The 24,832-nt window shown below is 40.0% G+C and overlaps 1 protein-coding gene across 1 annotated transcript in view; it reads left to right on the forward strand.

Annotated features, from left to right (window-relative positions):
• Positions 1–24,832, forward strand: part of LOC122810356 (putative sodium-coupled neutral amino acid transporter 8) — a 755,867-nt gene that overhangs the window by 398,341 nt on the left and 332,694 nt on the right. The window contains exon 4 of the mRNA XM_044081937.1: positions 24,412–24,610. Coding sequence (XP_043937872.1) covers positions 24,412–24,610 — 199 coding nt within the window. The remainder of the gene's footprint in view (positions 1–24,411; positions 24,611–24,832) is intronic.

Genomic DNA, 24,832 nt, shown 5'->3' on the forward strand with positions numbered 1-24,832 from the left:
AAGGAAGTTACTAGTCTGCAGAGGGTAGGGGTTGGGAAGAGTGCAGAGAAGGAGCAGGAAGAGGTAGATTAGGAAAATAGCTAGGCAGTAGGGCAAGGGGAAGAGTAAAGAAGGAAAAAAAGGAGCCGAAGCTAGTAGATTGAAAAGAGAGGAAGGGGTCTAGGCTAGGTTAGACTGCCACCTGGTGGTCAGAGTTAGTATAGCATCGGGTGACTGAGTTCTGATGTATAGCAAGTAGGGAAGGGTAAGCAGAATGGCAGGGAAGCAGTATATAGATGATAATGGTCCTAGGGAGGGGTGTGGCTGCTGGCTTTCCTGACTCAGGATCTAACAATCAGTTAATAGGGATCAAAAAACGAGAACAAATTTGTTTACTACAAGGGGCAATGATAATACATACTTTGCCAAATACTAATCAATCAGGTGAGAAGTACTGGGACAGCATAAAAAGGAAGGTCCAAGTTGGTATATATATATATATATATATATATATATATATATATTGCATTTATTACTGATGTGTGACGGAAAACACATCAGCTAACCACCTCAACCATGGTGCAGAAAACGCTTTGCTGTCCCAGCGCAATACACAATAACAACCAGATATGAACTGGAAAAAATGTGCATAAATGCACCTCCTAACACACCTCTGTAGTAGAGCTCCGATGAATTGTTATAACTAGTAGAAGCCTTTGAGGCACTGGCCTGGTCAGTCTTGAAGCACAGCACTAACATATTATGTGCTTCCTGTTGGGCTCAGACCTAGTCCCTCAAGATCACGCTTTCACCTACTGTTCGCTAAAATACTGAAACTGCAAACGACTGGCCAAGCTGTTGGGAGCATGGACTTCATGTATGTGATTCACACAGATAATGAGACCAGTACAAGTTCATAATACATTACTTCAGGCATCACTTGTGTTCTCATCCACGGTCTGTGAATCCTATAGTTACAATGCTTGTAAAACAACAGAATTAAAAAAAAAATTGAAAAGTTATATTTCTGCTGATTTAGGTATTAAAAAAACAAAAAAAGTCAAATGTAGGCTGGCCTGCACATGCTCAAATTTCGTATTTTGCATTATCAGTATTAACTCTATTGCATAATAAAATAATAAGTGTTGAAATTAATTAGTCCTTAAAAACTGCAGCAATTCTAATATATAATTTAAAGCAAACATGTAAACATAAGTTCTGTTTAGGTATGGGGCATCTGTGCTATGAGCACTTAATTTGAGAAAAAGAGCCAGTGCAAAGTGTCATTCCAAAAATGAACGTTTTATATATATATATATATATATATATATATATATATATATATATTTTTTTTTTGCTCCACTTCCTACCAGTTATCTGCCCTCCACTGGCTGATAAGCCATTTATTTCCTAAAGCAAGAGAGCAAACAGTAGAATACCATCATTCAGTTAACTGTCAGATGTGTTTTTGAATGATGCCGTAGCTTTCTGGTCCTCCATGGGGCAGCCATTTGGCACTGATCCAAGCAGCAGTCCCTGTGTAATCGGCATCCCTGACTCTGGTTGTAGTGTTCATTGTTTAGCAGACTTTCTAGCTCATATGGTCCAATTCTTGCTGGCATCTGCCTTTTATATAACTAGCTTCTCTTAAGTACCACTACAGTATTGGGCCTAGCCACTCTCTTGCCCCAGGTAGACAAGCCAGCATTATTTGCTTATTTCCATACTCCCTCACCACTGCCCCTGCAGCATCTGGAACATAGCTGAGTCAGGACTTTATCCTTCTTTGCCATCGAGCTGGGATAAAACTGGTTTTCTTCTTCTGGGAACCAAAGCTCTCGTAATCTCTTTCACATGTTAAAGTGGGACTTTGTTGAAAATAAACTTTACCTCCATACAAGGAGGGATGCAGTGCTGAAAATGTGGACTGAGGGGGTATGGATATGCGTGGTACCTTTTAAAATGAGATGAAATGCTGAAAGAAAATTTAACAAGCATGAGAAAGAAACTGGAGCATAAGGCAGATTTACGGGGGGGGTGGAAGGGGAGGCATCTGAATGATACTTGGTGGGGGGGAGTGGAAAGCAGGAAGAAGAGGGAAAGTACAAAAATAGGATTAGATAGTGATGATGCAGAATGTCTGGACCCTTGGAAAAATGGCATTGCAATTGTGCTGCCATCTGATGAGGAAGAGGAGGCTACACACAGACTTGTGTAATAAAATAGGAAGTAGAATATTTCAATTCAAAGTAATCTCATCCTCAGGAGTGGTGGGATTGCGAAACGCAGGGGGGGGGGGTGTATGTAAATTCATGAGATAATGTTGCCACCAAGGAGATGAAGAAAGATGAGTAATAGCGGAGTGTGTCCAAAACTGGTGAATAAGATGAGTAGACTAGCACTCAATCTGTAGGTGGTATGTGGGGAAAGTGAGCATACTAGCACTCAAACTGTAGGGTCATGTATGGGCAAAGTGAGTACACTAGCACTTAATAGGATGAGTGTGTGAAAAAGTGGTGACCAGGATCCATATATCTTCGACATACAGCAGTAAAGGGCAAGGCAAGTGAAGGATAGGATCATAAACTGTGAGTAGAACATTGACTGTAGTGATGTTATACTTCATCAAATAGAAACTTGCCAGTTTCTACAGCCATTTGTTGTAGAAAAGGAAATTTTATCCTTGTAACACTACATTATGATAAATGAGTCTTCTAAAGCACCCGACACAGCACTTCAGATTTAGTCCTCTGGCAGTTGGGTGACATTTGTAGTGGGGATTTGAGATTTCCCGTAGCCAGCAGGGACTGCTTTCTAGTAAGGCAAGCATCTCTGGAGATGGCCTATTTTAAGAAAAAGTAATGAAAACCTAAGAGATAAAAAAATGCAGTTTTCCCACTGACTAGAAACCTAGAACATGGAATTATATGAGCAGCCTTATTGGGCTATTTTATATTTATTTATTTTTTGCTCTAGACATATTCCCATCTGAACATAATGCATTTTCATTCTTATGCTGAGCAGTGTTTTTTTTTTTTTCCTCCGTCTTTTTCTTCACATATGCTTTCTTCCTCTCCCATCATGGTAGCATTCATTTTTTTATTTGTCTTCTTAATGAATACTGAGATAAACTTGTATTACTTCAGAAATGTTTTGCTGCTCCTTTCAATATGATCAGCATATTTAGGTTAGTGGTCCATTTCTTCCTCTGAAACATACTGGAAAAATAATGAACCAACATCCCACGTTTTCCCTTTGTGCTATTTTATTTGTAGTTTGCTTTCAACTTACTTACTAGTTCAGTCACTTATAATCTTGATGTAAGCCTTCATTTCCTCCCACCCCTATATTTTGCATTTTTTCAGTGCTTTCTCCTTATTCCAAAGTACCACCATGACTGCCCTGCTCCCCCACTTTTTTCTTCTCTTAACCTTCACATCATAATTTGGACAAATTACAAATATCTGCACATATTTTTCTGAAGCATCTGCATACTTTAAACAGTACAGTATCTGAATGTGGGAAGAATTGGAAGAATGGGGAGAAATGGAAGAGGCAAACAGTCTGAGGATATGATTCAGAGGGTCTATATTATGTTGTGAAAAGACGTGTTCAATGACAACATCTTCATCGGCACATGAACAGCGAACATACTAATCTCCGAATGGCCATTTTAGCAAATGTTTCCCAGGGGAAAAAATGCTTGGCCGTCATTGAGGATTTGCCCTTTTCCCCACTGTAGTGTGATCTTAAGAGTTGTGTGTGCAACCCCCCCCCCCCTAACTTTGCAGGGTTTGAACGTTTGTTTTGTGTTTCTTTGGCCAAGCTATTTTTTTTTTCCCCTGGGGGAAAAAAATTTGCTGAAGTGGCCATTTGGATGATTAGTGTGTTCGCTGCTTATTTGTCGATGAAGACGTGTTCAATGAATACGTCTTTCGACAACATAATACAGACCCTATTCAGATGTTGCATGTATCATTGTATTGACTGCATGACCTGTAAAACAAAGCATCATTGTAATCTGGAATCTCTACTAAAAATTCTGCACACTAAAAGAGGAGAGTTATAATCTTACAACATTGTAATCTACAATCTCCGAGATCGTTAGTATGAAAATTCAGGGGTGTAACCTATCACAACTTTAATCTAGAATGCTTGCTTATCAGTCTTGTTGAAATGTTAAGAAAATAATACCTCTTAACATGTAGAACAGGCCCTACATAAACTGGCACCCTATAGGTGAAAAGGCTCCATGGTGCCCCATTCTTGCCTAGTCACACTGTTGAATACTTTTATCTTCTACTTTTACTTTAGTTTTTTTTTTCCTGCAGTTATTCATTCATTCAACGTGATCTAAGCAATACTATACTGAGGTTAAGTGAGGGTTCTGGGGGGGCTGCAAGGCACCCAGAAGCCAGGGGGGTTCTACATGCCCTGAGGTGCATTTTAGGGGTTTTTTAACAACTTTTTCATGTAGTGATTGCCTGGACAAAAAACATGTTCAAAGAAAAATAAATGTAGTCTTACTCTTCACTTTGCTTTTTCCTGCATCCTTTCAACACATCCTAAGTGAACAGGACTACATATTAGTAAGTAAACTAAACTGAGGACTGCTAAGTACCCAGAAGCCATGGGGTTATGGATGCTCTGAGGTGCATTTTACAACTTTTTCCCAAACTTTTGATACAATGGTCACCTGAACAAAAATTATGCATACAGAAAAGAAATTCAATCCGACTTTTTTTTATTTTAAATAAGAAATAAGTTGGATCAGAGTTCTAATGTTCAAAAGCTGACCATACACCACTTCACAATAAACTGAAGGCAGATGCTTTGATGATACATGTATTGTATCTGGGAAAAGTACCTGCCTTCCCCCGCATATTTATTTATTTGTTTATTTACCTATTTATTTATTTTTGAGAGATGACTGTTAAACTGAGCAAATGACAAGAGGGGAAATTATTTTCATCTGAACAACACCCCCCAGCAATTATAACCACTTCTATGGACAATTCACATGTCTAATTATGATAAAAACGGATGACTGTGTTAACTTTGTTTCAGAGCTGTGACACGTTAAAATATTGCACATTGCTTCATATAATCACATTAGTCCTGCAAAACCATAATAATAATAAGCAAACAGCAGCAGAATGCTATTTTTCTCCACAGAAGAAGCCACAGCAATATAGGAGCTAAAGCATATTAGGTGTCCAGTTAAGCAGTCTAGCTTGCTTCTCACAAATTCATATTAGTCCTGCTAAACCAGGTAGTAAATTTTTAAACTGAGTAAATAAGAGGGGTTGCTCCATACTAATCACAAAACCAGATTAATGTTGCCAAAAATATTTGGTTGCGCACTGCCAGTATCATTGTGAAAAGAGTAACAACACCTCTCTCACCACACCACACCACACCATTCCTCTCATTGCAGCTTTCCACACAAAATAAGTATTGCCCAACATATCTATTTGATCAGTCTGCCAGCATTATTGTAAAATTGCTAATAAAATTTCACTCACCAGCTGCAGCACCACACCACTTCCTTGATTAACAGAATGTTCCTGCCCCTGCTCTGTCCCTCTGTTCAAATACAAAAAAAAAAAAAAAAATCCAGACTCTTTCAGGTGCCTTTGCACCTACAATTGAACATTTACGAGGTTTGTACAATTGTGACTTCTCAATGTTTAAGGTAATGTTAATGTAACTCGGTAATGTCAAGTTAAATGGAGCACCACCCAGCTGGAGCACTGGTTTTACTGCAGGTGCATTTTTCTTTTTTCTTTGTAGGGGTGTTTTATTTATTTATTTCTAGAGTGAGTAAATATTGCTCTAAAAAAATAAATAAACGGGGGAAAAGATCACCCCTAGAAGCTCGGTGGCATGGCGCATTAGGCAGTTGCTTCATTCACCTATGCATAAGGCTGGCCCTGATAACATGAGATGTTCAACTGTAACTATTGTCAATGGACTGAAGTGTTCTAGTTTGACTCTGACCAATCACCCGTTTATCTTCCTTAACTGTAAAAGCTACTGCACCTTTCTATCAGCTTCATACAAATTAACACTTAATACGGCTTTAATCTATGGAACAAGATCTTAATCTTCACACTAAGCAACTTGCGTACCCCCCACTGTAGTGTCAGATGTTCAGATACTAAATTATGGCTGCTTTTTGACAATCATCATTCTTTCTCAACCAAACCTATTGTTTCTGGAAGCATAGTTCTCAAGACTTTGTAATGCTATAAATCATAGCTACTCTAAGTTGTAATCATATACTCATCACCACATGACTGTCAGTGGCTCTGAGTAGGGGCCCCAGCCTTGTGCTATTAATCAGCACAGTTTAAGAATTATGGCTAGTGCATTTTATTGTTTGTTTTTTTTTTCATACTGAAAATGTATCATGCATGTATGATATTTAGGGTTCTTGTTGGAGGTGTTGGCATTGAAATAAGCCATTTCAAAACAGTGTAACAAACTTCTCTGTGTGGAAGATTTTCAGTCCATATATTTCTAGTTAATCACTGTATATTAATCAGATCAGACAATAGTAGTAGAAGTAGCGAACGTAAACTCATCAAGTAAAAAAGTAATAATAGAAAATATATAATTCTACAGCATTACTAAATATTCGAAAGTAATCCAAGCAAGGCAGGCAGTCTGTTTCCAGTCGAAAGTCCTATATTAAGTACACAGACAAGCGATCCAAGTAAAACAAAAATAGAGTAATAATTTCCTCACAAGCTTTCTAAATATATATATATACTTTTTATCAGGCATGGGAGTGGTTTATTGTGCTTTAAAACAAAGTGTTATTGGTACACATGTTAAATTCACATCCCTTACCCCATCAGTGTGACATTCGAGCTGGTCCTGCCCTACCTAGTAGCTGTCATAATAATTTATAGCCCTAATGTACTTTAATGGTACATCTTATTTAACCAAATTATTAAGTAGATTATTAAGTTTGTGATTTTATACAAGGCAATATACTACATGGCTGGAAATATATCAACCTTAGTTCATTCTGTGATCAAAAATTCTATATAAATATGTACATATACATTTTGCATGTAAAAATCAGTTTCTATTTTCATAACCTATTGTTAACAAAGATCGCTTTCGTCCTTCTAGACTTCTTCAGGTCTGTGTAGAACCCTAAAAACCTATATAATTAGTTAGTAAACAATTGGATGGGGAACAGGAAATTCATCCCCTGCCTTGGCACCTATGTGTCTAATGTGCACAGGCAATTTGTAAATGCTTCATCTCCCAGGCCCCTGCTTGTAAATGTTTATCCTTCCAAGACCCTGCTTACACTTATCAAGGGTAGCAGAGCTTGTCAGAGATTCAAGATGTATGGCTAGGCCTAAAAAAGCCCTTGTGGTAGTTAACTTTGTAAACCCCTATGAACCTATTAGTTAAATCAATAAATCCTTTCAAAAAGCAGTGCTGCAAACATAGGAAACGTATATTGGCATGACTTTGCCATCATATCTCATTACAGTACACTACAATTTAGGGACATGTGTAATTTGCTACTGCTTTGTCTATGATGTAGCAATCATCATAATTTTTAATGAAAGCAGGGCTGAAGCAGTGCATTGGTGTACTTCAAGTAACCTTTGGCAAGTACTTGGACATAAGTGCTTTCACTCACAGCCAGAAGACGGCTTGTGTAACTTGTCAGGATTTTTAAAAATTCTGCGCAGCTCCTTGGAATATAGTTATGAAGGTAATAAATCTTATGTTGTACAATGTACCGGTGAGATTTTTCCTCTTGGATCCCAGTAAATTGACTTAATTACTCCAACAAAACAGATTTCATTGAACACCTTAGTACTCCGCAAACACTTGAAGATAGATTATAATCTGGTAAACAGTAAGTCTAGTTAGACAATCTTTCTGTTCAGCGAGCCCTGCTATGTAGAGACAAACCGCAAAGGTCCAATATCCATGTCCTTTTTCTGCATTCTATGAATTAGTTAGCAATATTTGCGGTGGGAAAGTCATTGTGCTACAAGACATATATTGTACTACTTGAGCCACTTTCAGATGCAAGATGAATGCACCAAAAGCACCTCAAACACTGACATAAAGCATAACAAAAATTCCAAAATGAGTCACAACTAGCACAGGAAGGTTATTCACATGAAAAATTTGGTATACTGCAAATTAGTACTATTGTCATAGTACAGAAATACAGCATCTAGTTGTTAACATAACAAAACTACAAAATGATTTTCCATGCAACTTCCCATTCCTTAAACATTTGTTGAACTTTTAGTGTTATCATTTTCACACAGCATTTGAGCAAGTTGTAGATGATATTTCATCTGCAGCTCACTCAAAGGCTCTCTGAAATTTCAAGTCTATCCAAAAATAAATGCTGCTGTCAGGCTATTTTTTCAGACTACTTGACTTTAAATTTGTAGTTTGAAATGTATTCAAACATAATTATTTGCCTCCAAAATGTAAATGTTGATGTTTGGGCAAATAATGTAAATTGTGACATCCGTATACAAATACCATGTCATGTGATCTTATTTTGAAAAGTCCAAGGGAATTGTGCATTTTATATTTTTGAAAGACAGCATAAAAAAGCTTGTTCCTCAGTCTGCATCTGGGGAGCAAGCCAGATCTACATCCATTCTGAGCTAGGTTCTACTACAGGACTGTAGCAAACTACATACACACACATGGAATGTTCAGTCCTGACTGCAAAAGCAGTGTTAGCATGCATTTCTGTACTGCATTTAGAAATACTTCCATGGAAATAACGCTGGAAAGTCATTTCCATTTGACTGACATCTCCCAATCACACTGCCATCCTAGCTATGCCTCTATTTTAATATATCATTAATATTAAAGTAAAACAAAAATTCTGAAATATCAGGAAAATGAAGATTTTAATAAAATGTGGCTTTGTTACCTTCTGAGCAAGAGTTAAATTTCAAAATAGAATAATGAATTTCTTGATAAAATATCAGTCTGTAGATCCTCGGTGAGTTATTTTTTAATTACATCTTTTTTTGGTGCCTCGTTGTCTGCTGACCATCAAATTCCTTCAGTCGATTAACACCATTCATGTCTCATGGGGAGGCCATCTCCCACCTCCTTTTTCTCTCCATGAGACAAGTGTTGATTGTGGAACCATCATCCAGGCAGCCATTGAGAAGTTTTTGATATGTTGGCTAATTCTTCCATTGGTGCTGATGTGAGCACTGCATCCCTGCAGAGAGAGCAAGAGAGAACCACCATTGCCCCTAATGAAGAAACCTGACCATTTACTGGCATGCCTTCAGAAGGGCTACTACAAAAGCCAAAGGCTTGCTGTTTGAAGGGGTGGCACCTTGATCACCACAGGGGGAATAACCACCACAACCCTCCTTCCCAGCAAGTGTGCTAAAAGTTGCATATCTCTTACTGTTAGAAAAATATGTATTAATGTGTGTATTAGTGCTTTTAAAGGCCCAAAAGGGTTAACGCATTTATTCTATTTCATGCTGCATAAATCCATATAAACTGTGAATGCTTTCTGACCTTGTATTTTGTCAGCACAGCTAAAATCTTGTTTATGTCTTAGGAAATTAACTGAGAAGCAGATGATTTTCTGCTAGGTTAGGAAAATAATGAATAGAACAATACTGCTTTCTATAATGTTATTAAACTTAGACAATTAGCCCTGTCTGTGCTATGAGAACATACACAGCTGCAGGAAGAATAGATAATTAGAACAAAGACTGCTTGAAGAATATGAACTATAATCAGTGTTTGCTTTGTGCTTGAATAGGCAGAGTACCTTGAAATGTAACACTGCACTGTAGGAATAATTGCAGCTAGCTAGTGGTCTCCAAGGCCATGTTATTTTCTGAAATGTTCCTCACAAATCTGGAAATGTAATGTCATGTCAGCAGAAAATATTGAACAACATCTGCTGTGAAAAGCAATATAGTAGGCTTGTATTTAATTACGTCAGCTTTAGAAGGCAATGCTTTGTAAAACAGTATAATAATGGTTTCACTTCCTGTTACTAATCAGACAAACTCTGTATTTGCATGTGTTTGTCTCCTTTCCACAAGAATTAAAGTGTCTTAACCTGCACCTTACGTGTATTGGTCTTGAATTTTTTTCCTTTGACTCTTACCAACCCCTCCCCAACTCTTCCAGCTTTCTAAGATGCTAGTCAGTCTTGGGTTATCTTGGTCACAACCAGGGCTTTATTCCTCTGCCTCACAGACCCAGGGTCTCCATGGTAAGCTATTTTAAATTAGTAGGTATTGGCTAAATCTAAAGAATAGCAGAGAAAGCTTTATCAAATACAGCTCTGTAGTCATGTTGATAAGTCATTTTTTCTAGGACCAGAACAAAAATGTTTGTGTGTAAATAAATTTACATTAATAAAAATAAATGTACATTAATAACGATACAAATGTATTTATTTTATTTAGCATTTTATTACTAGGATGATGTGAATTCAATGACAAGCATGCCCCTTTTCAACAGAAGCCCTAGGAGAAAACCTCGACATTGACGAGAAAAAATAATACAAACTATATTACAATTGTGTAAACTATATACATTGACAAAAATATATAAGTAAGATACATTAACAAGAATATGTAAGTAGGATACATAGACAACTTAAATAATCTTAAGATCAAGCAGTATATCTATATATTGGCACATGTAACCAGTATACAGAGTTTTGATCAATTTATACATTATGGAAAAGATGATATTTAAGTTAGGATGGGATTTAAAGGATAAGAGAAATGAAGTGTATGAGATGCAGGGAAGTAAGATAGGAGGTGTAGTACTGAGGGCCGAGTGGCTATTGGATGATTTAGTATTAAAGCAGAGCAGGAAAGAAGGGTGCAAATAACATAGAAGAAATGGAGTTTTTTTTTTGGGGGGGGTGGATTTTAGAAGTATTAAAGTGGAAATTATAGGGTGTATTGAGGATCAGAGTTTAGTCTAATTACATTAGCTTTTGGAGTGGGGGAGGCAGTGGTAAAGTTAGGTACTGAATTATAGAAGTTACATTAGTTACCAGTTAGCATTAGTGAGACACTGGGTATGTTTGGTAGTCCTTAGCAGCGAAGGATTATTGGACTGCAAGTTCATGGTTGGGGCATAGACGAGTAATGTGTTGCGAAGGGGAGGGCAATTGTCAGGTTGGTATATTAGACTGTGGGTGGTTGGAAGTTTGGTGCATGTAAGATGATTTGACAAATCAAGCCATTCCAGTTCTTTCAGGACAGTTCAATGATGGGTGTAGGAGGGAAATTGGTTGCAAATCTAGCTATTTAGTTGCAACAAGCTGCTAGTTTATTTTTTAATGTGCATTTAAGATTACTTGGTATAGAAGATGCATAGAGAAGTGGGGTTAAGAGGTAGGTGGCTGATAGGGTTTTTCTAATGGTTTTGGTAAGGTAGGGTTTAGATCTTTAGAGGCTACCTAGTTTTTAATGTGTTCTCTTTATGACATTGGTGGTCACATTTGAGGTGTTATTGTACTTCCATGAAGTGTGGTTTGAGTTTCAAGCTGCAGGAGGGTAATAGTGATACAAATAAAGCATTGCTCTTTACCCCTGAAACTTGCCCAGAAGATGATCAGTTTAGTTTTGTTGGGATTGAGAAGTAGTTGTGAGTTTGATGGCCCTGATTCTATGGATGAGAAAGGGATCTTGAGAAAATTTTTGGAGTACAGATTAGGAAGAGGCAGAGCAGATGAGGGTGGAGTCCCTCTGCATGTTGTATTATACTATAAATTTTAGCAGCCTTATAAAGTGAGCCGATAGGAGAAGACCTAGGACTGACCCCTGTGGGACCCATATAGAGAATGGAAAGACTTCCTGCATTCTGAGAGCTAGTTATGGAACCAGGATACTGCATGTTGGGAGAGCTTGAGGGCAGAAAATTGACGTAGGAGATTATATTGTGGGAGAGTATTAGATACTTTAGAAAGATGGATGAGAACAGATTTTATTTGTTTCTCTCAACAATGGTAGTCATGATACTATGCTTATGTCTGACACCATGCTGTATTTTAATGGTAGGATTGTTTTGAGTTAAATATGCATTAAGCTTGGAGTGAACACATTATGTTATGTAGTCCAATCTCGCCTACATTCTTACCCGTGGGTTCAGAGCCGAATGTCGGCTCTGACTTGGCCAAAACTTTTCTAGCTCGAAGTCTTTCTATTGGCTGGGCTAAGATGGTATCCCATGCTGCACTTCTCTCTATCCTCAGATCTCGTTTGCCGCTCGTGTAGCTCGGATGTGGTATCGCTCTTGGCTGTGGCTAAGTACCCTTTTTTCTTCCTTATCAGAGAAATTTGTTGCAAACAAAAAGCTATTTTAATAGCTATTGTGTGTTCTTGTCTTGTCTTGTAAAAATTGTATTTTGGATTGTTTTTTCTGTGGTATGCCACTAGCTGTTTCCAGCGGGCTAGGCCTGTTTCAGTTAGAGGACCTAGTCTGTCCCCTCGCTTTCTTTGTGTTTTTGAGATGTTCTTCATCTCACATTGCTGCAGTCCTAACACTTGGGGTAGTCCGCTGTCCCAGTCGGCCCGAATACCAAAGTATAAGGCTGACGTCAGTCAAGGCGCATTAGTCTGACGTCAGGACGTCAGGGTACAAATGCGCATGACCGACGTCATATCCTCAGTCTTTTTTGCCGCATGGTCCGATGCAGAAGCAGCGTTGCAAGTGCAGGTTGGCGTTCTGAGATTTTCCGAAGTCGGAGTTTCAGACCGAATCAAAGTTGGCTAAGTACCCCGTTGGGGAATATTTTGGTTTTTTCTTGCCTCAGTATTTTACCGGATGTCAGAAAAAGTGAATAACTGTATTTCTTGTGGGAAACAGATACCTCATAGGGATTACCATACCTTGTGTATACCTTGTTTAGGGCCTGAGCACGACGTTGTTGGCTGCCGCTCTTGTGCTAGATTTAACAAACGCACTATAAAGAGAAGGTTAGATTGTGCCAGGTTAGTTTTTGGGAAGCGGTGTAATTATAATATGCCATCGGATGCTCCGACGCCCGCTTCGTCTAAAAAGCGCAAGGACAAAGCAGCAAAGCCTAGGCTGGAAGAACCGTCCGTCCCTGACGCCGGTTCTTTAGAGGGCTCGGTGGAGCCAGGGGTTCAGCCAGAAGTTTCTTTGGAGTCCCAGGGAGAGACTTTATTACTGCAAGATGTGACCTCTCAGGAGGTAGGCCAGGCTGAAGGGGCTTCTCAGGTAGCTGTTCTTCCCTCCCTTCCTAAGGTGGTTAGGCCCTCCCCTTCTGTTTCCAAGGCTTCTCCCAGGGGCAGGCCAGGTTTTGTTTCAGGTGTTACCCCTAGTTCTTCAGGGTCTGTGCCTAAGAAGCATATGCTTAAGATGGCAGAAGATTTGATTACAATGATTAGAGGTTCTATGCCCCCTCCTGATAAGAGGCCTAGGGTGGAACCTGAGCTTGGGAGTTTTGAGCAGTATTCTGATGCTTCTGAGTCTTCGGCTGAAGACTTGCAGGAGTATTCTCCTTACTCTGATTCTGATGTAGATGATTCTACTCCTTCTGCTTCTCCTCCTGAGGATTTTTCTTTTTCAGAGACTCTTCATTCCATGAGGGAGCATTTTAAATGGGAAGGTCAGGATTTCTCTGATTCCAGGAAAAGGCTTAGAGAATTTTTGTTTCTACCCCAGCATAGGCCTTTAGCTATACCTCCTGTTCTGGATGTGGTGGAAGATGTTTTTGCAGAGGCTTCTCTGAACCCTGATTCTTTGCCCCCTGCTCCAGTTAAACCGGATAGATATTATAGGGTGCCTGACGCTCATAAGTATCTTTTTAAGAGTCCTAGGGCAGACCCAGAAACTGTTTCTCAAGGGCCTAAAGGTGTTAAGGCTTCTGTTGTTAAAAATCCTGTTCCTCCAGATAAAGAGGCAAGGGCTTTGGATAGATGGGGAAAGAAAGTGTATACTTCTTCCACTTTAGCCATGAGGGCTTTGAATTGCCAGTTTCACATGTTGAAATACCAAAATTATCTCCTTTCACAATTAAAGTCTAAGGTAGATGCTCTGGCGGAAGGTATTGAGTGTAAAGAGTTGCAGGATTTAGTTCATGTTTCTGAACAGGTGGGTAAGCATTCTTTGCAATGTGGTTTTGATGCTGTACAGGCCTCTTCGAGGGTGGCTGCCACTGGTTTGGTTCTTCGCAGGCACGCCTGGCTGAGGGATCAGAATTTAGCTGAGCATGTTAAGACAAGGATTTTAGATGCTCCTTTACAGTCTGATGTGTTGTTTGGTTCGCCTGTGGAAGCAGTTCTAAAGAAAATGGAAGACAAGGCTAAGTCTATGCAGACTGTTAAAGATTTTTTGCAGGTTCAGCCTCCGAAGTTTAGTAGAAATTGGCCTACTAAGGGGTGGACATATCCTGCTTATGATTCCCAGTCTAGGGGTAGGTCTAGACGTGGTAGGGGCAGAGCTCAGGGTTCTTTTAGGTCTAGAACAGGGAGTTCACCTGCTCAGTCTTCTGGTGAGGGCAGGGGTCAGTCCTTTCGTAAGCAGTCTCAATGACCTGCCTTTTCAGCTGCCAGAATCTTCTCGTCTGGCAGCACCCTTGGGAGGAAGGTTGGCACTTTTCAGAGAAAACTGGAGTTTAATTACCCAAGACAGATGGGTATTGGATATCATTCACCACGGTTACAGGTTTTATTTCCATACCTTGCCTCCTTTCAAAGGCATGCCAGACATTCCTCCTCAACAAAGAAAAGAGGCTCACAAGCAAATTTCTCTGTTACTCCAAATAGGGGCCATTCAGCCGGTTCCTGTGCCAGAAAGGGGCCTAGGATTTTATTCACGCCTGTTCATAGTACCAAAAAAGGGGAGCACGTGGAGACCAATTTTGGATTTATCTATCCTCAACACTTATCTGGACATTCCCAAGTTCAAAATGTTGACGTTACAACAGCTTTTACCTCTGCTGGGCAAAGATCACTGGATGGTAACTTTGGATCTCAAGGAAGCTTACCTTCATGTTCCTATCAGACTAATTTGCAGGAAGTATCTGCGTTTTCGAGCTGGAAATTTTCATTATCAGTTCTCTGCATTGCCCTTTGGCTTATCTACTGCGCCCAGAGTATTCACAAAAGTTCTGGTTCCAGTGATAGCTTTCTTCAGGCTAAATGGAATACAAATCTATCCTTATTTGGACGATTGCCTGATTCTGGCTCAAGAAAGGGAAGTGCTTCTTCAGCATTTGGAATATGTGATAGCAGTGCTAAGATGCCTAGGGTATTCTGTGAACGAAATAAAGTCCAGTCTAGTACCCTCTCAAGACATGTGCTTTCTGGGTGTGAGACTGAATACAGCAACCCAGATGGCCTTTTTAACCCCGGACAAGCAAAAGAATCTTTCTCTTTACTTCCATCAACTATCTCATCAGTCCGGGCTGACTGCAAGGACAGTCCTTCAAGCCTTAGGGTTCATGGCATCTTGTATTCTGGTGCTTCCCAATGCCAAACTGCATATGAGGAAGCTGCAATGGTATCTCAAAATGTATGGACACAGCACTGCCAGGATTTGGACACTGTCATTCAAATAATACCTTGCATTCAACAGGAATTTTGTGGTGGGCTCAGGAATGTCACCTAAACAAGGGACTCTCTGTGACCCGGCCAGAGGCGAGTCAGATTTTAACGACAGATGCCTCAGACACAGCTTGGGGAGCTCATCTGAATGGAAAGTGGATACAAGACAAGTGGCCTGCCAGACTACAGCATCTACATATCAACATGAAGGAGATGTTAGCAGTCCAGTTTGCATTAATGGCTTTCAAGGATTTACTTCTTCCAGGACAGGTGTTGATTCTGACAGACAACACAACTGTCATGTGGTACATCAACAAGCAAGGGGGAACACATTCTTATCCTCTATGCAGGCAAGCAATGATTTTGTGGGAGACTGCTCTCAGTTTGCAACTAAATCTTCAGGCAAGGTTTCTGCCGAGCACAGAACTCCTTAGCAGATGTATTAAGCAGGCAAATCATGGATCCCCACGAGTGGAAACTGGATCTTCATGTATTTCACAAATTGACAGTGTCATGGGGAACTCCAGACATAGATCTGTTCGCTTCTCCACTAAACCACCAGCTGCCAAAGTTTTGCACGAAAAGGTTTCATCCCACAGCTTGGAAAGTGGATGCTCTTTCTTTCAGTTGGAAAAATCTTCATGTGTATGCCTTTCCACCTCTGCCTCTCCTCCCAAAGGTACTCTTAAAGGTCAGACAGGACAAGCCAAGGATGATTTTAATAGCTCCAGATTGGCCTCGGCAGCACTGGTACCCATTACTGAGGAGTCTGGTAAGGAAGCCTCCATGGCCCTTACCTTTGATTCCACACCTATTGTCTCAGAAGGACGGTCAACTACTCAATGTCAAGCTTCACTCTCTTCATCTAACAGCCTGGCATATTCTGTTTTGAGCCATAGCAGGTCTCAGCTTCCTCAACAAGTTTTGAATGTGATTATGGAAGCCAGAAGACCTAGTACAAGGAAAGTGTACGCAGAAAAATGGAAGAGATTTTTGTTTTGGAGTGCAGCAAAGGATTTGGATGTTTCAGAGCCTAATTTGAGTGTGGCTCTTCAATATCTTACTGAGTTATTGGACAAAGGTTTGTCTCTCTCTTCCATTAAGATTCATGCTGCAGCAATTTCAGCTCACTATGATTGTGACCCTCCATTGTTTTCTCATCCTTTGTTCAAGCAATTTCTTAGAGGGGCAAAGAATATAAGACCCCCACGTAGAGCTCCTACTCCTGCTTGGGATCTCAATTTTGTGTTGGAGAAACTCACTCTACAACCTTTTGAGCCTGCAGCTACGGCTGAATTGAAATATTTGTCATGGAAGACTGCTTTTTTGTTAGCCGTTACCTCTGCAAGAAGGGTGTCTGAATTGCAGGCCCTTATGGCGGTGGAGCCTTTCTTGATTTTTCATAAGGATAGGGTATCTTTACGTACTAATCCTTCCTTTATGCCTAAAGTGGTTTCTAGTGTGGCTTTAAACCAAACTATTCATTTGCCTACTTTTTATGCAAATCCCCAGAATAGGGGGGAAAAGATTTTGCACACTTTAGATGTACACAGGCAGTTGCGTTATTATTTAAGCAGGACTAAGGATTTTAGGCAGTCTCAGCAGTTGTTTGTTTCTTTTGCTCTAGGTTCTCAGGGCAAGCCTGTGTCAAAACAAACTATTTCTAAGTGGATTGGGTTTTGCATTACTTTCTGTTACTCCCATCATGGCAAGGAGGTTCCGGCTGGGATTAGGCCTCATTCCACTAGGGCTACTGCCACTTCCACAGCATTTCTAAGGGGGGTGGCAACTAAGGATATTTTGGAGGCAGCTACTTGGAGTTCAGTACATACTTTCTCTAAGCATTACCACCTTCCTCTCTACTCTAAATCTAGGGCTGGTTTTGCCACTGCTATTTTACAGGGCATGTTGGCAGCTCCTGCTTCTTTGTGATTTGCCATCCTCCCTTACCTCTGCTTTGGGATTCTACCCAAGTGTTAGGACTGCAGCAATGTGAGATGAAGAACATAGTACAGTTTTGTACCTACCATAAATGTAGATGTTCGAAGATCCACATTGCTGCAGTCCAATTTACCCTCCCTCCTTCCCCTCTGTGTTTAGGGGTGGTTGTGTGAGTGAGATTGTACCATTCTAACTTTGTATATATTGTATATATATTGGGTACAGGGGTGTTTGGTGTGTTATTGTTGTTTTTGGTTTGGCCTTATCTTTTTAGGGTCTTCTGACATCTGGGGCAAGAAAAGACTGAGGATATGACGTCGGTCATGCGCATTTGTACCCTGACGTCCTGACGTCAGACTAATGCGCCTTGACTGACGTCAGCCTTATACTTTGGTATTCGGGCCGACTGGGACAGCGGACTACCCCAAGTGTTAGGACTGCAGCAATGTGGATCTTCGAACATCTACATTTATGGTAGGTACAAAACTGTACTTTTTTGGGTCTAAGTACCATTTAAATTAGAGGTATTAGCCCTTTCTCTCTCTTGTGTTTGTGTCTATGGATCGTTTAACTTGGAGATTTTGTGGTATTTGTGTGTTGTAGTTTTTTCCCGCTATTGTAACTGTTTGACTGTTGGTCCTTTTATTCAGTATTTGATTGTCTTGGTGCTTTATTAGTGTTGGTTAACTATGTCCAAGGATACTAAGGAGCACAAGCCCTTGGGCTTCAAGAAGTGCTCTAGGTTGTTGTGTCTTTCAGCTTTTCCTGGTTTGGGATCGCCACTGTGGAACTCCGGTCCGCTAATGATTGGCAGTAGATTTTTACGTGCCGAGTTGCCAGCCCTGATGCACAACTTTCCACAAAGGTACGCCCATTCACACATGTCTCTACACAGAAGACGCTCTTGCTGAGAATCGAACCGGACAACATCTTACTGTGAGGCGACAATGCTACCGCAGTTACAAAATGTCCATTACCGATGGACACTCCATCTGTGTATATTGTCTGGGAGCAATTCATCTCCAGGAGTCCTGTGGCTTCTGTCATGCTTTTAGTCCATAGGTTCATCAGGAAAGGAAGAATAAAGTGATTTTGAAGGGACTTCTAAAACCCTCCTCTGAGGAGGGTCTGGAGAGTGCTTCCAGCTCTAAGACTAAATCTTTAAAATCAAAAAAGAGATCTCCAGCTCCATCAGTCTCCTCGGAGCCACCAGAGAAAATAGCAAAGTCTGCCTCGACATCCTCTGCTCCATTGTCCTTGGGGCCACAGGAAGTCTCAGCTGTTTTGGAACCTGCTTAGACTCCAATTTTGTTGGAACCTGTTCGGAGCCGATTGCCTAGTATTAGACCAGTATCCCCTTCTCGGAGGTCACCTTCGGAGAGGAGGTCTCTATCTCATCTATCCTCCAGGACCTTATCAGATGTGGACGTCGATAGTGGTGCAGAGACTAAGAATTTAGTAAAGAGATTGAAAGTGAATAGGTTTAGTATTGAATCTATATGGCTATGCCTGGTGCAGAAATAAACAACTTCTACAACTGGAAAGGCCGCAGAAATACCTCACAAACGGGATTACCAGCCTCAAACAGATAACTTACTCAGACCATCTAAAAAAAACTCCAGCTTTACTCTGTCGCTTATCAACTACTCAGAGGTGATCTCTGCCTAACATACAAAGCTATGTCAAACACAGAGCTGTTGGACATGCTACACCTAAAGAAATCCCAATCCCTCCGAGCTACATGCTCTAGGGACCTTAACCTTGTCACCACAATAAACAGAACATGCTGGAGGGATAGATTCCTGTCCCAGAGACTTCCCATACTCTGGAACAAACTACCTATTTGTATCAAACAAAGCTCCTCATTAGCACTCGTCAAGAAAAATCTTGATGATTGGATGGGCGATAGGAAATTCATCCCGGGGATCACTTCTGTGGCTATGCTTGACAGGGGCAAAGGAAAATTATTTTCTTGGGTGGCAAAAGCCAGGGTACTGTTTGGCTAGGCTTATATAGGCCCTAGGGCCAATAGACTAGTACCTACCTATGAACCTATATTGTCTGGGCCTATGGGATTAGTGTTTTTGGCCTTGGAGAAAGTCTTCTAGGGGCTTATAGGTCTATAGTTTCCAGGGTCAATTCTGGATTCTCCATTGTGCAATTACTCTAACAGTTCTTCGCACCTTCATCACATATCCATTGGAGGGGCAGATTGTGAATGGTCTATAGTGCAGGCTGGCCTATTGTCACAGTCCATGGAACGAGTGTTTTTGGCTTTGGGGAAATCGCCCAGGATTTGCTTCAAATGGCTGTTCAGGTGTGGAGGGGGAGGTACTGGCATGCTAATATGTGAGGGAGTGCTGGGAAGAGATACATTTAACTCAGACTTTGCAACTTATCTGCCACTATGTCAGCCTTTAGCTCTGTGCATGGTTGAGTATTGCTTCTAAGGTTACTGACAATGTTGAAAGATTTTGTGGTTGTCATTAACACCTGTAGCAATTTTCAGTTCAAACTTCCCTTTGAAAGATTTGATTTTGTATAAGTTATTTGCATCAATCTTTTTGATTTAGCATTAGGATATCCGGGACTTGTATCAAATAAGTGGATAGTGTCATCTAACTTTCCTTGTATGCTTACAATGCAAACTCTAGTTCTTTTAACTTATTTTCTTTTAATATTCTTATTTTACTTTTGTCATTCTCTTTATCAGTATTGCCTTTATAGAATCTCAGGTTCTTTAATGTTGTTTTTTATAGGTGGTATTTCAAAAAAGTTTCTCCAAACTGTTTTTTCATTTGTAATGAACCTACCTCCAATGTGCTGTTTGTTTATTTTTGATGAGCCACAATTCATCAATGTTTGGACTGGATCTATAATTTATTGAGGTATTGAGGACCATTCCCATTAAACCATCTTTGATTAAAAAAAGCATGTCTAATCTTCTATCCTGTGTGATTGATGATACTTTCTGTAAACTATTTCATCTGACTATTCTGTCCATATATACACCATTCCCCATTTGCATCTCTGCATTTAGTACCTCCACAGCTTTTTAATATTCTTGTTTACTAAACTTCATATATAGACTTGAGGCTGGATTCAGAAAGGGTTGCTGCCAGCTGTAAGCCCAAACATGGACCACTACCACTGATGGCAATTTCCCGTTCAGAGACAGGCCCACTGCAGTGATTGGCCATTTCCTTGGCTGAACTATATGCTAATCAGACATTCTGAGTGAGCAACATATGCTAATTAACTGTGTGCTCTCCTCTGGAAATGGTCATGGATGTATAAGATCACCTGGATGGCTGAGTTAATTAACTTGGCCAAATGTTTGCATTTACCAATTCCTTTCAGTCAGTGAGCTCAATTTTAGAGGCACGTTCCAGTGAGCTTAGTGGATAGATAATGCTGAGGTGTGTGTGTGTGTGTGTGTGTGTGTGTGTGTGTGTGTGTGTGTGTGTGTGTGTGTGTGTGTGTGTGTGTGTGAGTGAGTGTGTCTGCCTATGTGGGAGTATAAAAAGGGATGAATTGTCTTAGCTGTGTGTGCATGTGACCCATTAGTCTGACTAGTCTAATATGCAAAGCCATGGAACAAATGTTCATGGAAAGGATCAAAAAAGACGCAGGCAACTTTAATCACTGTGCCCAACCCAGTTTGACTTTAAGGGAAAGTCATGCTTACTAAACCTGATGGACTTTGTTGAGAAGGTCACACAAAGCAATGGATGAGGGGAAAATAATACATACCCTGGACCTGGTTAAGGCATTTGATGGAATACCTCACTTGGGTATAGTTGACAAACTCCCCAAACTGAGCATAAACCCTTGCATATCTCACTGGATTGTCAGAAAACTTAGATGGGACCCAGAAAGTCAGGACTGGTAAGACAACCTCCACTAAGAGACCCGTCACTAGTGGGGCACCTCAGGGCTCTATGCTGGGACCACTGCTATTTGGCATCTACTTCTCAGAGATGATGGCAAATGTCAAGGGTCTTTGGCTGACCAAGTATGCAGATGACTGCAAATTGGGAGCTGTCATAGATTTGACTCCTGACACAAACATCTTGGGGTCTAAGACAGACAAATGACTGGTGCCAAAGTAGCAGATTAAAACTCTAACCCAACAAAAAATTTATAGTGCTTATTGGAAAAACTGCCACTCAGGCTAATTACACCATGGACAAGACACTCCTAAGAGTTGACCCTGTAGTCAAGGATCTGACAACATATGTAGATAGTAATCTGTCCTTTGGCCAACATGTTGCCAAGGTAGTAAGAAAATCATTCTCTTGCTCAACGTATAAGTGAGGGCATGGCATCCAGGTGTAAGTAAGTCCTTATTGTCACTTTATTTGGCCCTAATTGGTAACCTCATTGAATACTCGCACATCAGCATGTACCTGACCATACATATGCAACAGTTGGAATGCCCGCAAAGATTCCTTTCCAGGAGAATCCAGGGTATAAATATAATGTCCTATATGGATCACCTCAAAACCCAATCTCTATACTCTGCCTCTCTGTAACCTGTATAGGATAATCTATGCCTGGTATACAAGTCCTCCACTGTTAGCTCTGATGGGCCTTTTGCACATTCACAAAATGACCTGCATCAGAACCCCTAGATCCAAATATTTAAATTTTGGTTTTGACATAAATAAGACATGGAGAGACAGATATGTATCTTGAGGATCCCCATGCTCCGGAACAGGCTTCCCATCCATGTGAAGGAGAGTCCATTCTTAGCCCTATATAAGTGTACCCTTGACCAATGAGTGGGAAATTCACCTCGGGTCTGGCCTGCACAAGTGTCTGTCAGTTTGGACATTACTGTCTGCCTTTGTCTAACATACCCCCCACTGCATAACCTTTAGAAACTTCCTAACTAATGTACCCCCTCCTCATAAATGCCCTTGATACATGTGGACAGAGTTGTGTTGGGTTGCTTATAAAGCTTTGGGTGCTTGTTAGCCTTATATGTACCTGTGAACAATTTTTTATTGAACTGCCTTAAAGGACTTCTCACTAGTATCTCTCCACCCCCCTCCAGCTGGAACAGGACATTCCACATCGAGCTTAGGGATTTCTCTCTTTTGTTGCAAAATCTATACTCCGATTCCTCCCAATCTGTAGTCCAGTGGACTTAGGTAGTTAAACTCTCGGTCAGAAATATTTCAGACCAATCAAAGTAGTTTGAAATATTAGTGTTTAACCATGTAAAGTATAAATTCTGTGAATCTAGCCTTTTTATAGCTATAAAATATAAAGAAGTTCACCCTTGGCTAAGTAAAATTAACACACTGTATAGAATAAGGTGTACCTTTTTTCTGCAAGTGACTGTAATGAGTACAGTAAAAACATCTTTGTTGCCATAAAACACACACAGACTTTATCATTATTCACTTATGAGTAGCAAATCATAATTAATAGTTTTGTCATATATTTGAAAGTAGTCTAAGAAATGTTAACTTGTTAGATAAGGAATGAATCTAAAGTTGCCATTCACCATTTGCTAATTGTGTAAAGTTAATACCCCAAAGAGAAAAGTTGTACTCCTTATTGGCAAACACTGTAATGAATGCTTACATATTACAAGTTAAAAAGTGTAAGAAGCTGTCTGCATGTTTCATAATCAACAGTAAACCTCAAACATTCTATCTAAAAAAAATAAATGCATCCAGAAAGTTTCTCATAAATCTAATACATGATAGAGACCATCACCTTAAGAGATGCTAAATAATGTAAAGTTGCAGTTCACCATTTGTAAATTATGTAAGAGTAATGTCCAGTGTCACATTAAGAACACCGAGGGCCCTGGGCTGTCTTTAATCAGTGAGCCCTCGCAGCTTATTACTTTGGTCCACACATTTTCTTCTGGATTAATTTTCCTGCTCATTTTAAACTTAATTAACCTACATTATTGCTTACATGATTATATTTACTGCTTGATAATACAGAAGTTAATCAAGTGTGTCTGCTTTAAATTGCAGCAAGCACACCTTTGTTTCAACTCTTCTCATACCAACTCAAATAAGAATACATCAACACTAGAGTTATGCAAGTAACAACCAGTGCACTGAAAGCAACAGACACAGAGTAGCCGAGAAGTTCCTCCAGTCATTCTAATTGTGCTAACCCCAAGTATAAACTATAACTACCCACCCTAAAATAACTCCCAGAGCTATGACCTACTGAAAACCTCCCACCCTTCCTTACAAATCACCTAGTCATCAGGAGTGCTATAAGAATGTTCTTAACCAAATAAGACTTTGCCACCTACCAATCAATAATCCATAGTAAAAGGGCTTAGAACTGCAAGCAGCATATTAAAATCATACAGCCAAAAGCACTTCCTTTAGCAGCTCTGAAACGCCTAAAGTTAAATCCTACTAAACCAGGAAAATGTTGATTGTACTGTTAACATCAGCCAGACCAGTGGGCATAAAAACCACTATGAATAAGGCACAAGCAACTCCAGAATACTACTAGAGTTTAATATAAAAAGTGATAGGAAGTGATCTCTAAATAAGGAAAGAAAAAGGCCAAATGCAAATAATCCACTGTCACTAGCCAGGGTTACATACACAAGCACCTCACTGTGCAAATAATCCACTGTCACTAGCCAGGGTTACATACACAAGCACCTCACTGTCAAGTCTTCCATCCACTGAACATCACACTCAGCCTGTTGTCCTGAATCCAAAATATCATAGAACATTGTAAACAATTATGGCTAAAGTTCAGTGTCTAAAGATCAGTAAAACATAAAATTAATAGCTTTATGAACAGCTGTTTAGTTTTTGTTTGTATGATGTTTTTAATGTGGATTGCATGCTTTATGATGCTTCTAATGTTGCCAGTATAGTCTAATTTTGTATTTGAAAATAATCTCTTTCAGGTCTCCCTCATTTTCCTAATCAGCGGCCTAGTAATGCTAGGCTATGCCTCATCCATTACCAAAGAGTCCACATACCAGGGAGTAGTGAAAAAGCTCTGTGGTCCATCCATTGGCAGACTGTGTGAAATCTGCTACATCGTGAATATCTTCATAATTTCTGTGGCGTTTCTTCAAGTAGTAGAAGATCAAGCTGGAAAACGTAAGTATTGTTGAGCCCACAGTTTATGGCACTGTTATATTGCCATATGACACTCACTAGATTGTGGTTTGTCATTAGCACTGGAAACATGGTATAGCATTCGCATAAAGCTTTGATCTAACTCTACAACTTTTTCTTGGCCTCCACTCGTACTAAAAAGTAGAGCCAAAGCCATGTCCCATACTAATTTTTTCCATCTTCACCAAGCTAATTATAATATGC

This window comes from Protopterus annectens, chromosome 8.part1 (assembly GCF_019279795.1).
Source record: "Protopterus annectens isolate FY-2018-M chromosome 8.part1, PAN1.0, whole genome shotgun sequence".
Lineage (NCBI taxonomy): Eukaryota > Metazoa > Chordata > Ceratodontiformes > Protopteridae > Protopterus > Protopterus annectens.